This window comes from Rhinopithecus roxellana, chromosome 8 (assembly GCF_007565055.1).
Source record: "Rhinopithecus roxellana isolate Shanxi Qingling chromosome 8, ASM756505v1, whole genome shotgun sequence".
Taxonomy (NCBI): Eukaryota; Metazoa; Chordata; class Mammalia; order Primates; family Cercopithecidae; genus Rhinopithecus; species Rhinopithecus roxellana.
Window position 1 is genome coordinate 36,553,866 of NC_044556.1, and position 13,760 is coordinate 36,567,625.

Consider the following 13,760-nt stretch of genomic DNA (forward strand, 5'->3'; position numbering starts at 1 on the left):
TGTTTTTTTTACAAACTGAAGCTTTGTGGCAACCCTGCCTTGAACAAGTCTTTTGGTGCCAGTTTTCCAACAGCATGTTCACATTTTGTGTCTGTGTGTCACGTTTTGGTAATTCTCACATTATTTCAAACTTTTAAATTACTATTAGAGTTGTTATGGTGATCTATGATCTGTGATCAGTGATCTTGGATATTCCTATCGTCATTGTTTTGAGGCATCCTGAGCTGCACCCATGTAAGATGGCCAACCTAACTGATAAATATTGTGTGTGTTCTGACCACGCCCCTGGCTGGCCATTCCTCTCCTTGGGCCTTTCTATTTGCTGAGACACAACAATATTGAAATTAGGCCAATTAATAACCTTACTTTGACTTGTAAGTGTTCAGGTCAAAAAAAGTGTCACATGACTCTCATTTTAAATCAAAAGCTAGAAATAATTAAACTTAGTAAGGATGGCATATCAAAAGCCAAGACAGGCCAAAAGTGAGGCATTTTGTGCCCCACAGCCAAGTTGTGAATGCAAAGAAAAAGTTCTTAAAGGAATCAGAAGTGCTACTCCAGCAAACACACAAATGATAAGAAAGCAAAACAGTCTTATTGCTGATGTGAAGAAAGCTTTAGTGGTCTGGACAGAAGATGAAACCAGCCCCAACATTCCCTTAAGCCAAAGCCTAATCCAGAGCAAGACAGTACCTTTCTTTCATTCTATGAAGACTGAAAGAGGAGAGGAAGCTGCAGAAGAAAAGTTTGATTCTAGCAGAGGTTGGTTCTTGAGGTTTAAGGAAAGAAGTCCTCTCTATAACGTAAAAGTTCAAAGAAGCAGCAGCAAATGCTGATGTAAAAACTGCAGTAAGTGATTCAGAAGATCTAGCTAAGATAATTGATGAAAGTGACTACACTGAAAAACAGATTTTCAGTGTATAAGAAATAGCCTTATATTGGAAGAAGATGCCATCTAGGACTTTCACAGCTAGAAGGGGGAAGTCAACGCCTGACTTCAAAGTTTCAAAGGGCAGACTGACTCTCTTTTTAGGGGCTAACACAGCTGATGACTTTAAGATGAATACAATGCTTATTTACCATTCCAAAAATCCTACGGTCCTTAAGAATTATGCTCAGTCTACTCTGCCTATGCTCTAAAAATGGAACAACAAAACCTGGATAATAGCACATCTGTTTAAGAATGGTTTACTGAATATTTTAAGCCCACTGTTGAGACTTACTGCTCAGAAGAAATGATTCCTTTCAAAATATTACTGCTCATTGACTATGCACCTAGTCACCCAAGGGCTCTAATGGAGGTGTGCAAGGAGATAAATGTTGTTTTCATGCCGGCTAACACAACATCCATTCTGCAGCCCATGGATCAAGGAGTAACTTCAACTTTCGAATCTTAGGCTTTAGCTGTCATAGATAGTGATTCTTCTGATGGATCTGGGCAAAGTAAGTTGAAAACCATCTGAATAGGATTCACCATTCTTGATGCCATTAAGAACATTCATAATTCAGGGGAAAAGGTAAAAATATCAACATTAACAGAAATTTAAAAGAAGTTGATTCCAAACATCGTCAATGGCTTTGAGGGGTTCAAGACCTCAGTGAAGGAAGTAACTGCAGATGTGGTGGAAATAGCAAGAGAACCAGAATTAGAAGTGGAGCCTGAAGAATGGATGAGGAGTTGCTTCTTGTGGATGAGTAAATAAAGTAGTTTCTTGAGATAAAATCTACTCCTTGTAAAGATGCTGTGAACATTGTTGAAATGACCACAAAGGACTTAGAATATTATATAACCTGAGTTGATAAAGCAGTGGCAGGGGTTGAGAGGATTGACTCCCATTTTGAAAGAAGTTCTACTGTGGATAAAATGCTATCAGACAGCGGTGCATGCTACAGAGAGATCTTTAGTGAAAGGAAAAGTCCATTGATGCAGCAAACTCACTGTTTTTTTATTTTAAGAAATTACCACAGCCACTCCAGCCACCAGCAACCACCAAACTGATCAGTCAGCAGTCATCAACATCGAAGCAAGACCCTCCACCATGAAGAAGAGATTAAGACTCACTGAAGGCCCAGATTGTTAGCATTTTTTAGTAATCAAGTTTTTAAAATTAAGATATATATTGTTTTTGGGTGCAATTCTATTGCACACTCAAGGGGCTACAGTATATTTTACACTGTATACGTATATATATGTATAGGTATATATATTACATTGTATACATTTTGTAAGGCTTTAGCTGCCACAAATAATGATTCCTCTGATGGATCTGGGCAAAGTAAATTGAAAACCATCTGAATAGGATTCACCATTCTTGATGCCATTATATTTACAGTATATTACAGTATATTTTATACTGTATATATGTGCATATTCACATATATGTATATATAATATATGCATATATTCACATGTATGTATATACTGTATACACTTAATAGACTACAATATATTTTATACTGTATATATGCATATTTTATACTGTATATATATTTTGTTTAATCCTATTATGCTATTCTAATAATCCTATTTATTTTTAGAAAATATTTTTATAAAATATACTGTAGTCTATTAAGTGCACAATAGAATTACACAAAGTTATATATATATTTACATATGCATATATATAAATTACATATACTTATATGTATAAAAGTTCTATATACATATATGTATATATAGTATAAAAGTAGTATAGTATAAAAGTTATATGTGTGTATATATACATATATAGTATAAAAGTTATATATATCTATATATACATACGTATGTATATATGTATAAGTTATATATACTTATATGTGCATATCTACATATAAGTTTATATAACTTACGTGTGTGTGTGTATGTGTGTGTGTGTGTGTATATATATATAACTTTTATATGCACTGGGAAACTGAAAAATTTGTGTGACTTGCTTTATTTTGATATATGCTTTATTGCAGCAGTCTGTAACTGAACCTACAATATATCCAAGGTATTCAGGTACAAGTGATTCCTAGAGCTGTCCTCTTCCATTCCTGTGGCCATTCAAGAGCTTTGCTATAAAAATGGTGTTTTAAATGTTGTGATTGGTTTGGAAGTGGGCACTCACTGCCCCACCCCCAGCCCACCCCTAACCCCAGGGATGCCCATTATCCCAAGAAAGGGGTATGCCCCTATGAGGGATGCCCATCTTTGTGAGAAATTATTAAGCAAACCTCCCATCCCACTTCCCTCTCCAAATTTGGGAATGAACCTTTGAGTCCAAGGCCTCTTCTTGCTCAGAGTAGAGAAGTCAGAAGGCTCCGAACCAAGGGCATACCTTGCAGGGTTTGCAAAAATGTTACCGTGGACAAGCTAGCAGAGGAGTTCTGTTTGGCTTGCTTAATGATTGAAATGTTAAGAAATTCCACCATCATCATCACCCCAGACTTCTGACTTCACTGGAAAAGACGAATGACTTGGTAATTGACATGGGCTCCCACATAGTGGGAACTGGTGACTCTCTTTGTAAGGATATGTCCTCACCAGTTCAACCCTCCACTCCCTGTTCCCTGCCTGGCCCCTGAAAGCCTGTAAGTTTGCAGCCTCTGTCTTAGTCTGTCCAAATGCCTTAAAAATATTACCATTTAAGGTGAGAAATGACCCCACAAGTACTGAGTCCAGGCTGTGCCTTTAAAGATGGGAGCAGTGGTCCACAGAAGGGACTTGCTTGGAGTCACAGGTTGGTCAGACACAGAACCTGGACTAGGGTCCAGATGTCCACCACTCAGCCTGGCACTCTTTCCTCTGCCCTGACCTGTCTGTCTCTGGTTAAACTGTAGGCTACTTTGACACATGTTTTTCCTCTTTGTCTGACTCAGGGCCTCGCATAGAAATTGGCACATGGAATGAATGAGTGAATGAAAGAATGATATACGAGAAGGCTGTAATTAGCTCTCATTTCCATTAAGTTCAAGCAACATTTACTGAGTACTTGCAATGTGCCAAGTTCTGGGCTAGCTTGGGATACAAAGATGCCCAGGCCCCTCCTAAGGGGATCCAGGTACTCCCACAGCACATAGGCTCCAGGGAAAGAGATCCCACATCAGAGGGGCCAAGAAGGAGGTGAGGATATCAGTCACTCTCTCTGGGAAGCCAGCACTGCCTTTTGACTCCTTTGATGCAAGTTACTTGCCTAGATCAGCTGTCACCTCTGAGAATAGAGAATAATAGCAGAGAATCCTCAAGTCCTGAGCCACCTACCACCACCCTCTTCCCAAGCCTTCCCAATGCCTGGCTCCCTGCACAGAGACATTAGAGCCTTTTCCTGGCCAAAGGAGCTGGAGCTAATCCTTCACCTGAGACTGCCAGACACCAGGAAAGCTCATTCTAAGTCAATTTCTATACTAAAGGTCTCCAATGTGGTAGTGTCTCCAATGGGGTGAACCTCGGGGCAGGGGGACACAAGAGAAAAAAAAACAAGCCATTTTAATATTTATAATCTTTAAAAGAAATCAAAATTTTAATATACAGGTTGATAGAAATAATAGCATGTTATTATTAGATTTAGGCAATTTATTCAACATTACTATGTCTAAGGTTCAAAGAACTTTATATCTATTCACTTATTTAATCCTCTCCAATGAAAAAGATATGATTATTATCCTCATTTTACAGATGTGGAAACTGAGGCACAGAAGGTTAAATAGATTACCCAGGTCACACAACTAGTGAGTGGTGAAACAGGGCTACAACCCAGCCAGTCTAGTTCTGAAGTATCACCTCTGTGAAACAGGTATGTAACTTGGGAACAAAAAAACATATATTGGAGGTACTAAGTTGTTTTTTTTAACCTGTTACGAGTTCATGATCTAAATAATTTGGAGACTGTTTCTTCAGGCCTTTATCCTAGTGGGCTCACCGGGAAAGTCACCACAGCTATATGTGTCCTTATTCTACATATCTGGCCATCTCTAGCCCTTCACATCTGTTCTTTGTTACAGCTCTTCTGGATGCATTCTCTGCAATATGACTCACCTCAAAACAAAAGGTGTTTCTAGGGCTTTGCTTTCCTTTGATCATACATCTTACTTGTTCTGGTAATAATTAGAATTTTAATGAGAAGGGGGTAGGGAGAATCTAGAGAGCATAGAGTGCATTTAAATGTTCAGCCTGACAAAAAATTAAATTCGTAAATGAAAAGAGAGGTAGGAGAAGGGGGTGGGGCAGGAGAATGAGGTTTTCCTCTGTGTGGTTGCTATTTAGATTGCTTCTCCACATGACCCCCAGCTGCTCTTCCCTCAGAGCTGTGATTAGGGAAGGCAGAGAGCATGGGTCATTGGAATCAGCACCCAGTGCCCAATAGTGGTTATATGAGACCTATGCTGGAAGAATCTTCTTCCAGGACTAGAGGAGCCTGGGCTTTTGACATCTCACTGGCAGGCAGTGCAAGGAGAATTAGGTCTCAAACACTGAGTGGGTTCATCTTCACAGGAGATGCAAGGTTGGTGAGCAAGGCTGGTAAGACCAGAAGCAAGCAGCGGGGAGGACGTGATTGTAGAGGATTTACCCCCTTTAAAATCCCTATATGTGTCCTGGAACTCAGACAGCCCTCATCTCCTAGTTTAAGGTACATTGAGGTTAGAAAGAGCTGTAGGTTTCTGTACAGCCTAACGGCTGCCCAGATAACCTAAGCTGTGTGCCTTCCCACTCTGGGTTTGCTGGGGCCAACCCACTGGGACATGTCCCCTAGGAAATCACAGGTACACAAAGAGACTTCAAAATCCTTTCCCCATTCACATCTTGTTTGAACTTTGACCCCTTGAGGCAGCTAGAACTTTGATGGGCAACTCCACCAGTTTCTGAGTCCTGATCCAGTGCTCTTCCAATTTACACCACGCATTCACTTCAGGAAAAGTAAGAAGTAAGCCTCCAGTAAGGGAGAGAGGGCTCAGCCCAGCCCTGAAAAAGAGAAAGTACTTCCTAGGTATTTTTTTTTTTTTTTTTTTTTTTTTTTTGAGACAGAGTCTCGCTCTGTCGCCCAGGCTGGAGTGCTGTGGCTGGATCTCAGCTCACTGCAAGCTCCACCTCCCGGGTTCCCGCTATTCTCCTGCCTCAGCCTCCCGAGTAGCTGGGACTACAGGCGCCCGTCACCATGCCCGGCTAGTTTTTTGTATTTTTTTTTAGTAGAGACGGGGTTTCACCGTGTTAGCCAGGATGGTCTCGATCTCCTGACCTCGTGATCCGCCCGTCTCGGCCTCCCAAAGTGCTGGGATTACAGGCTTGAGCCACCGCGCCCGGCCCTTCCTAGGTATTTGGATGCTTTTTCCCTGTCTTCTTCTTTACTTCCTCTTCAGCTTAGAGAGAAGGAAGCGTTGCCCTGAAGTCAGACTGGGCTCACTCACAGTCTACCTCCACTAGTTTTAAACTGTGTGCCTTTGGCAAACTAGGTAACATTTCTCAGCCTCATTTCCTCATCTATAAATTGGGGGTAATAATAGTATCTACCTTATAGGGTCATTGTGAGGTTTAAATGAGACCAAAAATGTTGAGGATAGTGCCTAAGATGTAATAAGCAATAAAATAAATATTACCTATTTTTATTAGAATGAGTTATGCCCAGCCCAATTTGAAACAGTCCTTAGTTTTGAAATTTGTTTAGTGGGCAGAACACCTGCAAACCATGAACATTAATCAATAGAGATAGTTTTAACCTTGTCTTCACAAACCAAGAACAATCTTACTAGCAGAAATAATGTAATGGTTTCGGACATAGCCAGGTCTGTCTGTTTCTTGAGACATAACAAAACCATGGTTCAGATCACACATCTCCAGGCTTTCCTGCGAATACTCATTTGCTTGCTGCCTCCTCAGTTGTTTTGTTGTTACCATCACCAGCCAGCTGGTGAACAGGAATGAATTCCAAAGGAGTAAGAAGATCAGGGAAGAAAAACCTGTAATTGAGAACATCCTATGTTCTTGAAAATTTTCTTGAAATTTGGGGAAAAGAAGCCTATTGCTCAATATTCATTGTGAAATATTTTCATTCAGGCATCAGAAGAGCCCTAGTATTTCATGGGCAACTGATTTGGTAAACCATACTAGCCAGCTATCCAGCAACCCTATGGAAGAGAAAACAGCTATGGAACTAGGCTTTGGGATCACACCCCAGTGACATAGCCTTGTACAGGGGCACGTGGCTTCTAGCCCTGGCTGTGAAACTGGACTCACAGGTGCTCAGACACAGGATGGACATCTCAGGTGGGTGGCAGTGCCAGAATGAATGACAGCACAGCATGTACCATCCTCATTGCTTTCTAATTGCGTGAACTTGAGCAAGTTATTTAACCTGTCCAAATCTTAGTTTTCTCTTTTATTTAGTCAGGATTCGAATTATTCCTACCTTTCAGAATCATTGTGAATATTACATAAGCTAAGACTTTGAGCACAGGCCCTGGTACATGGTGAATGTCCCCAAAATGGAAGCTGCTGTTATTCTTCATGTTTTGTTTTTTGGTGGAGGATAATAATTGACTGTATACAGAACAGACACAAAGCTAAGTCTTTGAGGCAGGGAAGGTAGACACCAGATCAGAGGACAAAGCATCGAGGGACGTCAGGCCCCTCTTCTCTCCTGGGAAGTTGAGATCCCCTTCAAGGCCATCAGGGTAGAATCTGCTTGTCACCTTAAATGAGACTGTCTTGTTGGGGTGATGGCCCATGGTCTCCCTCCTCTTCCAGAAAACACTGGGTTATTAATTAGCAGCTCAGGGCTTTCTTATCTTCCCCCACTGACACTTCTTTCTCCAAAGACAGCCCTAGTGCCCCCTCTCCTCTTCTCCACCCATAGTGTTAGAATTCATCAGCAATTCTTATCGCTTGCTATTGTTCCCATTTTTCTAATGGGCTTTCATGTCAGAAAAATCCATTTTGTAACAGTAACAGGCATTCTTCCTAACCGATTGTAATTGAAGAGATAAACCGGGAAGAGGAAGCAAAAAGAAAGAACCATTTTCCCTGCTCATCCCAAAGCCAGAGAAGGCTGGCTTCAGGGCCTGGAATTGGTGGTGGACCCTCAGAAATGGTCAGCGCTCAGGCTGGGGAGAGCAAGAGTTGCCTCTGCCAAGGAGCTCTCGTGCAGGCACAGATAGAGACATGGACAAAGCATAGCCCAGAGGCCAGGGAGCAAGTGACGCAGAGGCCCAGGAGCTTGGAAGAATAGTGTTTAGTCTGGTAAGAGAAGATATTCTGGCAGAACCACTCATAAAATACTAATAATATTATTTATTTATTTCTACATAGTAAGCATTATGCCCTTTACATTATCTGATTTAACATTTTTACCCTCCCTAAGAAATTGGTATTCATGCTTAAAGATAAATAAACTAAGTGTAGAGATGTTAACCAGGTAACTTGTTCAAGGGGACAGTGCATTAAGGAGAAGAGCTAGGATTTGAACCTAGGACTTTCTGATGCACAAATCTGGGCTCTTGAACCAGATTTCTGGGAGGACTACAGATTGAGCTGTAGAGTCCCAGGTTGGACAAAGAAGTTGGCGGGGGGTGGAGGGGGCAGGCATTTCTTAGTTGTACTCAGGAGAGGATGGCAGGGACACTCCCACTTTTTGGCCTGACCCTATGAACCTGGACAGAGCCCCAGAGACTCAGATTATGACCAGCCTGGTCACCACCTGCCCCATCTTACTTCTTCCCTGGAAAGCTGACACTTCAGGTTGCCCACCAGCCACTAGGCAAATAACCAGTGGCCTCTGGAAAAGGTGTACCTGAGGAATATCTGTGAGAGAGAGAGAGAGAGAGAGAGAGAGAGAGAGAGAGAGAGAGAGAGAGAGAGAGAGAGAGAGAGAGATAGAGAGAGAGAGAGAGAGAGAGTGTGTGTGTGTGTGTGTGTGTGTGTGTTAGGAGAACAGAGCTATTCTGTATTGAGGCTCATATGTGGCCCATTAATAATAAGCTCTGCCAGGGCTTGTAAGTTTATTAGGAGAACCCGGTGTAATTAAAATTCAGGGTTGGGGGGAGGGGAGCAGAGGGCTTTTGCTTCCTTTCCTTCTTTCAGAGATCCAGCCTGAGCTACCAATGGGAATAATTAGCAGAGTCCAAACAGAGAAGGAATTAATGCTCCTGAAAAAGCTGTGATGAGGAGAGACAATGCTAAGCTAATTACGGCCGCACCAAGCTTTATGACTGGGTGCTCGCTTCCACCATCATTAGGGGATTCAGAGCTAAATTGGAGACGAATGTGGAGTGTTATAGCTAACAGAGCATTGGCACTAATTTAGCAATTATTAATATTATTATTTTGGTGGATGGTAACTGTACCTTTCTGCCTGAGGGGTCAGGGCATGTGGGCCTTCTGAATGTGGGATCAAGGCTGGAGTGATGGAGGTTGGGGGCAGACTGTCAGAAATTCTTTTCCCTCTATGCTCCTCTCCCTGTTTGTACCTGCAACTAGTGAGAGGAGGGGTCTGCCTGGGTCCTCGGGGAGCAAGAAAGAGTTCAGTGCTCCTAGAAGAAAGAAGGGAGGGATGAGGTTGTGTCATTATACTTGGAGTGCCCAGATCCGGATGCCCCTATTTATTTCTACTTTCAGAGACTTCTCTGATTTCAGTTCCTAAGTGTAACTCTGTCCTTACAGGCTTCCTTTCCTAAGCAAGACTAGAAAGGGTGCCACCTAGTTTAGTCAGGACTTAGTCTTAGCATGCTTTCCCTACTCCAGACAACCCTATACAGACCATAAAGAAACCTGGCTTGATCCAGATGCCTCAATGCCACTCCTCGCTATTTGCAGCCACATGTTATACCCCCAACTCTGTGGACAGGGAAGATAAGCTTCAGACAGTTGGAAGAGAACATGTCTTTTGTACAGAGCTTAGAGGGATGACACATACTGAAACCACCATCCCTACTTGACGTTCTCATCAAAGTCAGAGAGAGAGAAGAGAACTTCTAGAACTGTAAATCTAAGGGCTTTACAACTCCTAGATACTGGACCCTGCTTCCAGAACTCTAAAGCTCAAAACACACTAATAAGAATATCATCTCCTTGGGTTCTAAAGGATTGTGCATTGTACCTTTCCTCAAAAACGGCAAAATCTGCAGAATTCTATCCTTCCAGTGAGAAGGACAGACATCACATAAATCTCATGGCCACAAGTAAAGTGGAGTTAACCACTCCCAGCTGCCAGCCTAAGAAAAGCAGGGAAGCTTGAGATCTCCTGTCAGGTTTCTACATTTTCTGAAGCACTTCTGGACCTCTGCTTGCTACCTTAAGTACAGAACCCATGCTGACCATACCTAAACCTCTGCAACTTGGCTTATGGAAAAAGTTCATTCATTTCCACAAGGCAGATGACACAATGAAAGGTGGAGAACTGCTTGTTAGTTCACTTGGGATGTATTAAGGAGAATAGCAGGGCTGTGGCTCCAGAGTTTTTAAAGAAAAAGGGGAAAATTGCTTTTAGTTGGAACAGTTTGCGTACAGGTGTTTCCAAGTCAGGGTCTGATTAACTGAGACTTCCTGTGCAATTCCTAGCACAGACTCTGGCCTATAGAGGAGTCTCAGCAAATGACAGTGGAGTCTGAATCTCAGTTGTCGAATCCCAGGGTGTTACTAGAAATCTGTAAGCTAGAGACTTATAACAGGAGAAAGTCAAGGGAAAACATAAAATGGTAAAGAGAGCTGGGCATGCTCTAGCCACTTGCATTTTTCATAAGACTGCAACAAATGAAAAACTCTAGCATTCTGCTGGCTGGAGAATCTGGACCCAGGTAGTGGCTCTGGGATGCAGGGAGCAGGCTGGGAGGTGGAACAGTTGGGGCCTGGTCCTGAAGTCCATGGCATCTCCTCAGACCCTCTGGTCACCTAAATTCTCAAGATCCCACGGCCACTCTCAACCACTCTCTTTCTCTTGCTATGATCAAAGGGTCTGCTTCTGCCTCCCCACATCCCTTTCAGCCTCCCAACTTGGACCCTGGGCTTCCCGGGACTTGTGACTCAGCAGCCAAAGTTAAAGTTTTCCTGAGCTAACTCTAACTCGTCTTCTGATACAGCCTGCAGGGAAGGCATAGTAATTCATCTGGGCCTGCTGACTCTCACCCCTCAGGCTTTTCTCACCCTCAGCCTGGCCATCCAGGCACCTGTCATTCCAGATTATGGGTATCCCTCTGGTGTCAGAACACCAGTGCCTCCCCCTACCAAGACGTGCTGCGTACCTACAGCCCTGCCCCACTCCCAGCAACTTCCACCCTCACCCCTGGCATTTCTGCCCTGAACAGACAGGAGAGGCAGCTTCCATCCCAGGTGGAACTCCACAGGTATGTTCTCACCCTGTAGGCTCTGAGGGTCAGGACCAGCATTAAGGCCCCGCTGGAGATGGATCCTTGGTGGAAAAGATGGAAGGGAGCTGAGGAGTAGGGAGAGGCAGGAAGAGACTCCCTGATAGGGAAAATTCTGTGTCTGGTGGGTATGGGGAAATGGGTGGTGTGGGAGGGGATGGCACTAGAGAACCGGAGTCTTATAATAATAACTTGTTAGGCCTAATGTGTTCTGCGAATCTCCAAGGCAGGGAATCAACTTCCCCAACCTCCATCTCCGTACTACCCTCTAAAAGTTCTTCTTTATGTCTAACCTCAGTCCCTTCTGCTGCAGTGATCAAGCCATTGACTAAACATTGCCACAACTAGGGAGAGCAGCGCCTCCTACGACCCTCACGGGGCTCAGGTGGGCTCCACTTACCCCAAGGCTGGATACAGCCCCCTCACACACCCAAGGTTCTCCTTGGCCTACTGCCCCCTCCCCTGAACTGTTCCTCACGGATATCTACCTCTATCTACGACCTTTAACCTCAAGTGAAAGGACCCTGGGACCTGCGGCCGCTGGGGAGTTTACCCCACCTGTACCTGCTCCCGGAACCGCCGGTCCCTGGCATCTCGTCCCTGGAGCAGCGCGTGGGGACCAAATTCCCGCCTCTGGCAGCCCCTTTCTCCCCTTCCCGCGCCAGCGATGCGGAGCCACTGGGCAACTCCCGAGTACTCCTAGGCCCAGCCCTACTGGAGTCGGGGTCGGGGGACAAGGAGGAATGGAACCCGCAGAGCCTCCTGGAACCCCGGCGCCCTGGTCCCTGCAGGATCTCCCCACCCCCACTCCGCATTCTCTCCAGGCCTCTCACTCCCCCAGTCCCTCCCCCACGGAGGGGACGCGACCCCGTACTCCCTCCCGCCTGGGACCCTCCAGACGTCGGGACAAAGAAGCCCCGCGGCAGCCGGCGAGCGTGACTGCAGGGCACTGGTGCAGCAGGTAAATACCCGGGGCCGGCCGCCACGTCGCCGACCCTCCCGCAGCTCCCGCCGCCAGGGCGCGACACGACATTCCCGCTGTCGCGACTCCCCGGAGACGCCGCAGCTGCGCGCCGGGGTCCAGCCCGGCGGGGATCGGGCTCGGGACTCACCCGCTCCGGCAAGCTCGACTCCGCTCGGGCTCCCGCCTCGGCTAGGCGGCCGCCTGGGGCTGCGTCCGGCGCAGGGTCCGCGCAGCTTGGGCAGGAGGCGCCCTCTTGGCAAAGTCGGCTAGAGGCGCCCGCTCAGTCGCGCACCCGCCCCGAGTCCGAGTCCGAGAGGGACGGAGGGAGCGAGTTATAGGGGCGAGGGGGGTGGAGGAAGGACGCCGCAACACCCTCATACCCTCCCCCACCCCGCCCCCCGTCCCCCGCCCCCCAGCGGAGACGCGGAAAACCACTAGCAGCCGGAGAGACACCCGGACACAAAGACCTCGTGCCAGCCGCAGACCCAAGTTTCTCCCGGAGAGACCGGGGGTCCGCCCGCGTTCACAACGAGAACACGCACACGGACGGACAGACCGACGCACGGACCCCGGGACCTCGACACTTGCTAGGAGGCGAGCTCTCTTCCTTAGCCGCGCGCCCCTGGTCTCCCGCTCTCTCCATGGACCCCTCTCCTGGCAGATTGCCCGCAGAGCGAGCTTGGAGATGCGAGGGAAACTGAAGCCCCGAGGGTGCCCGGTCCTGGGAGCCTGGCTGTCTGCGGGGTCCCCCGCAGTCCGCAGTAGTAATACGGAAGGGCCAGGGGGGTTCTACCCCCACCCCCGGTCCCCTTCGGGTCTCTCCTGGCTGTGCAAGCGATGGGTCAGGGGGCTGGACGAGGCTGGCTCCCAATCCAGAATCCCTAGCTGGAGAGTTCTTTCTAGGTTCTGGGGCTTCTGGGACCGGGGCTTTGGGGAAGGGAGACCTCAGGACGGATATCCAGGAAGGGAAGGGGCCCTGGGTCTCCTGTTACCTGCGCCTGCCGCGCTGGGACTCCGTTCTGGGGGCTGCAGCTCGAAGCTCCGACAAGTCTCCACGTCCAGCCCGAGAGGGGGCGGCCGGGCCCGGCACAGCGAGGCGAGGACCGCGAGCGCCTCCTGGCACCGAGGCCCGCCGGCCCCCCACACTCCGCTCATGCCCCAGACACCCAGGCCTGCCGAGCAGCAGCTCGAACCCGCGCCGCGGCCGGACTGGGGCGGGGCACGACGGCCCCAAGAAGACCCTCCCTGCAGCGGCCCCCTGCGGCTCCGCTCTGCTTTTAATCACTTCCCCGCAGGGTCCCCGCCCCTCACGTGGCATCCCGCGGCAGCTGGCAAGTCTGGCGCCTCGCAGCCGCCCCCTCTACACTCAGGGACTGGTCTGAGTCCGGGGTGTAGGGGGTTCGAGGCGGGGAGCCGGGCTGTCCCGAATCTCAGAGGGTGCAAGGCCAGGAAGGAGTCCGGGTTCCCGCTCCGCATTCACTGC

The 13,760-nt window shown here is 46.9% G+C and overlaps 1 protein-coding gene across 2 annotated transcripts in view; it reads right to left on the reverse strand.

Annotated features, from left to right (window-relative positions):
- Positions 1–13,529, reverse strand: part of SYT6 (synaptotagmin 6) — a 64,156-nt gene extending 50,627 nt beyond the window's left edge. The window contains exon 1 of one of the 2 annotated variants that reach the window (XM_030936451.1): positions 13,270–13,529. Coding sequence is in view for 1 of the 2 variants with exons in the window: in XM_030936450.1 (XP_030792310.1) it covers positions 13,270–13,432 (163 nt within the window). In the remaining variant the exon portion in view is untranslated. The remainder of the gene's footprint in view (positions 1–13,269) is intronic. The other variant, XM_030936450.1, reaches the window with a different exon arrangement.
- Positions 13,530–13,760: the final 231 nt, after the last annotated feature.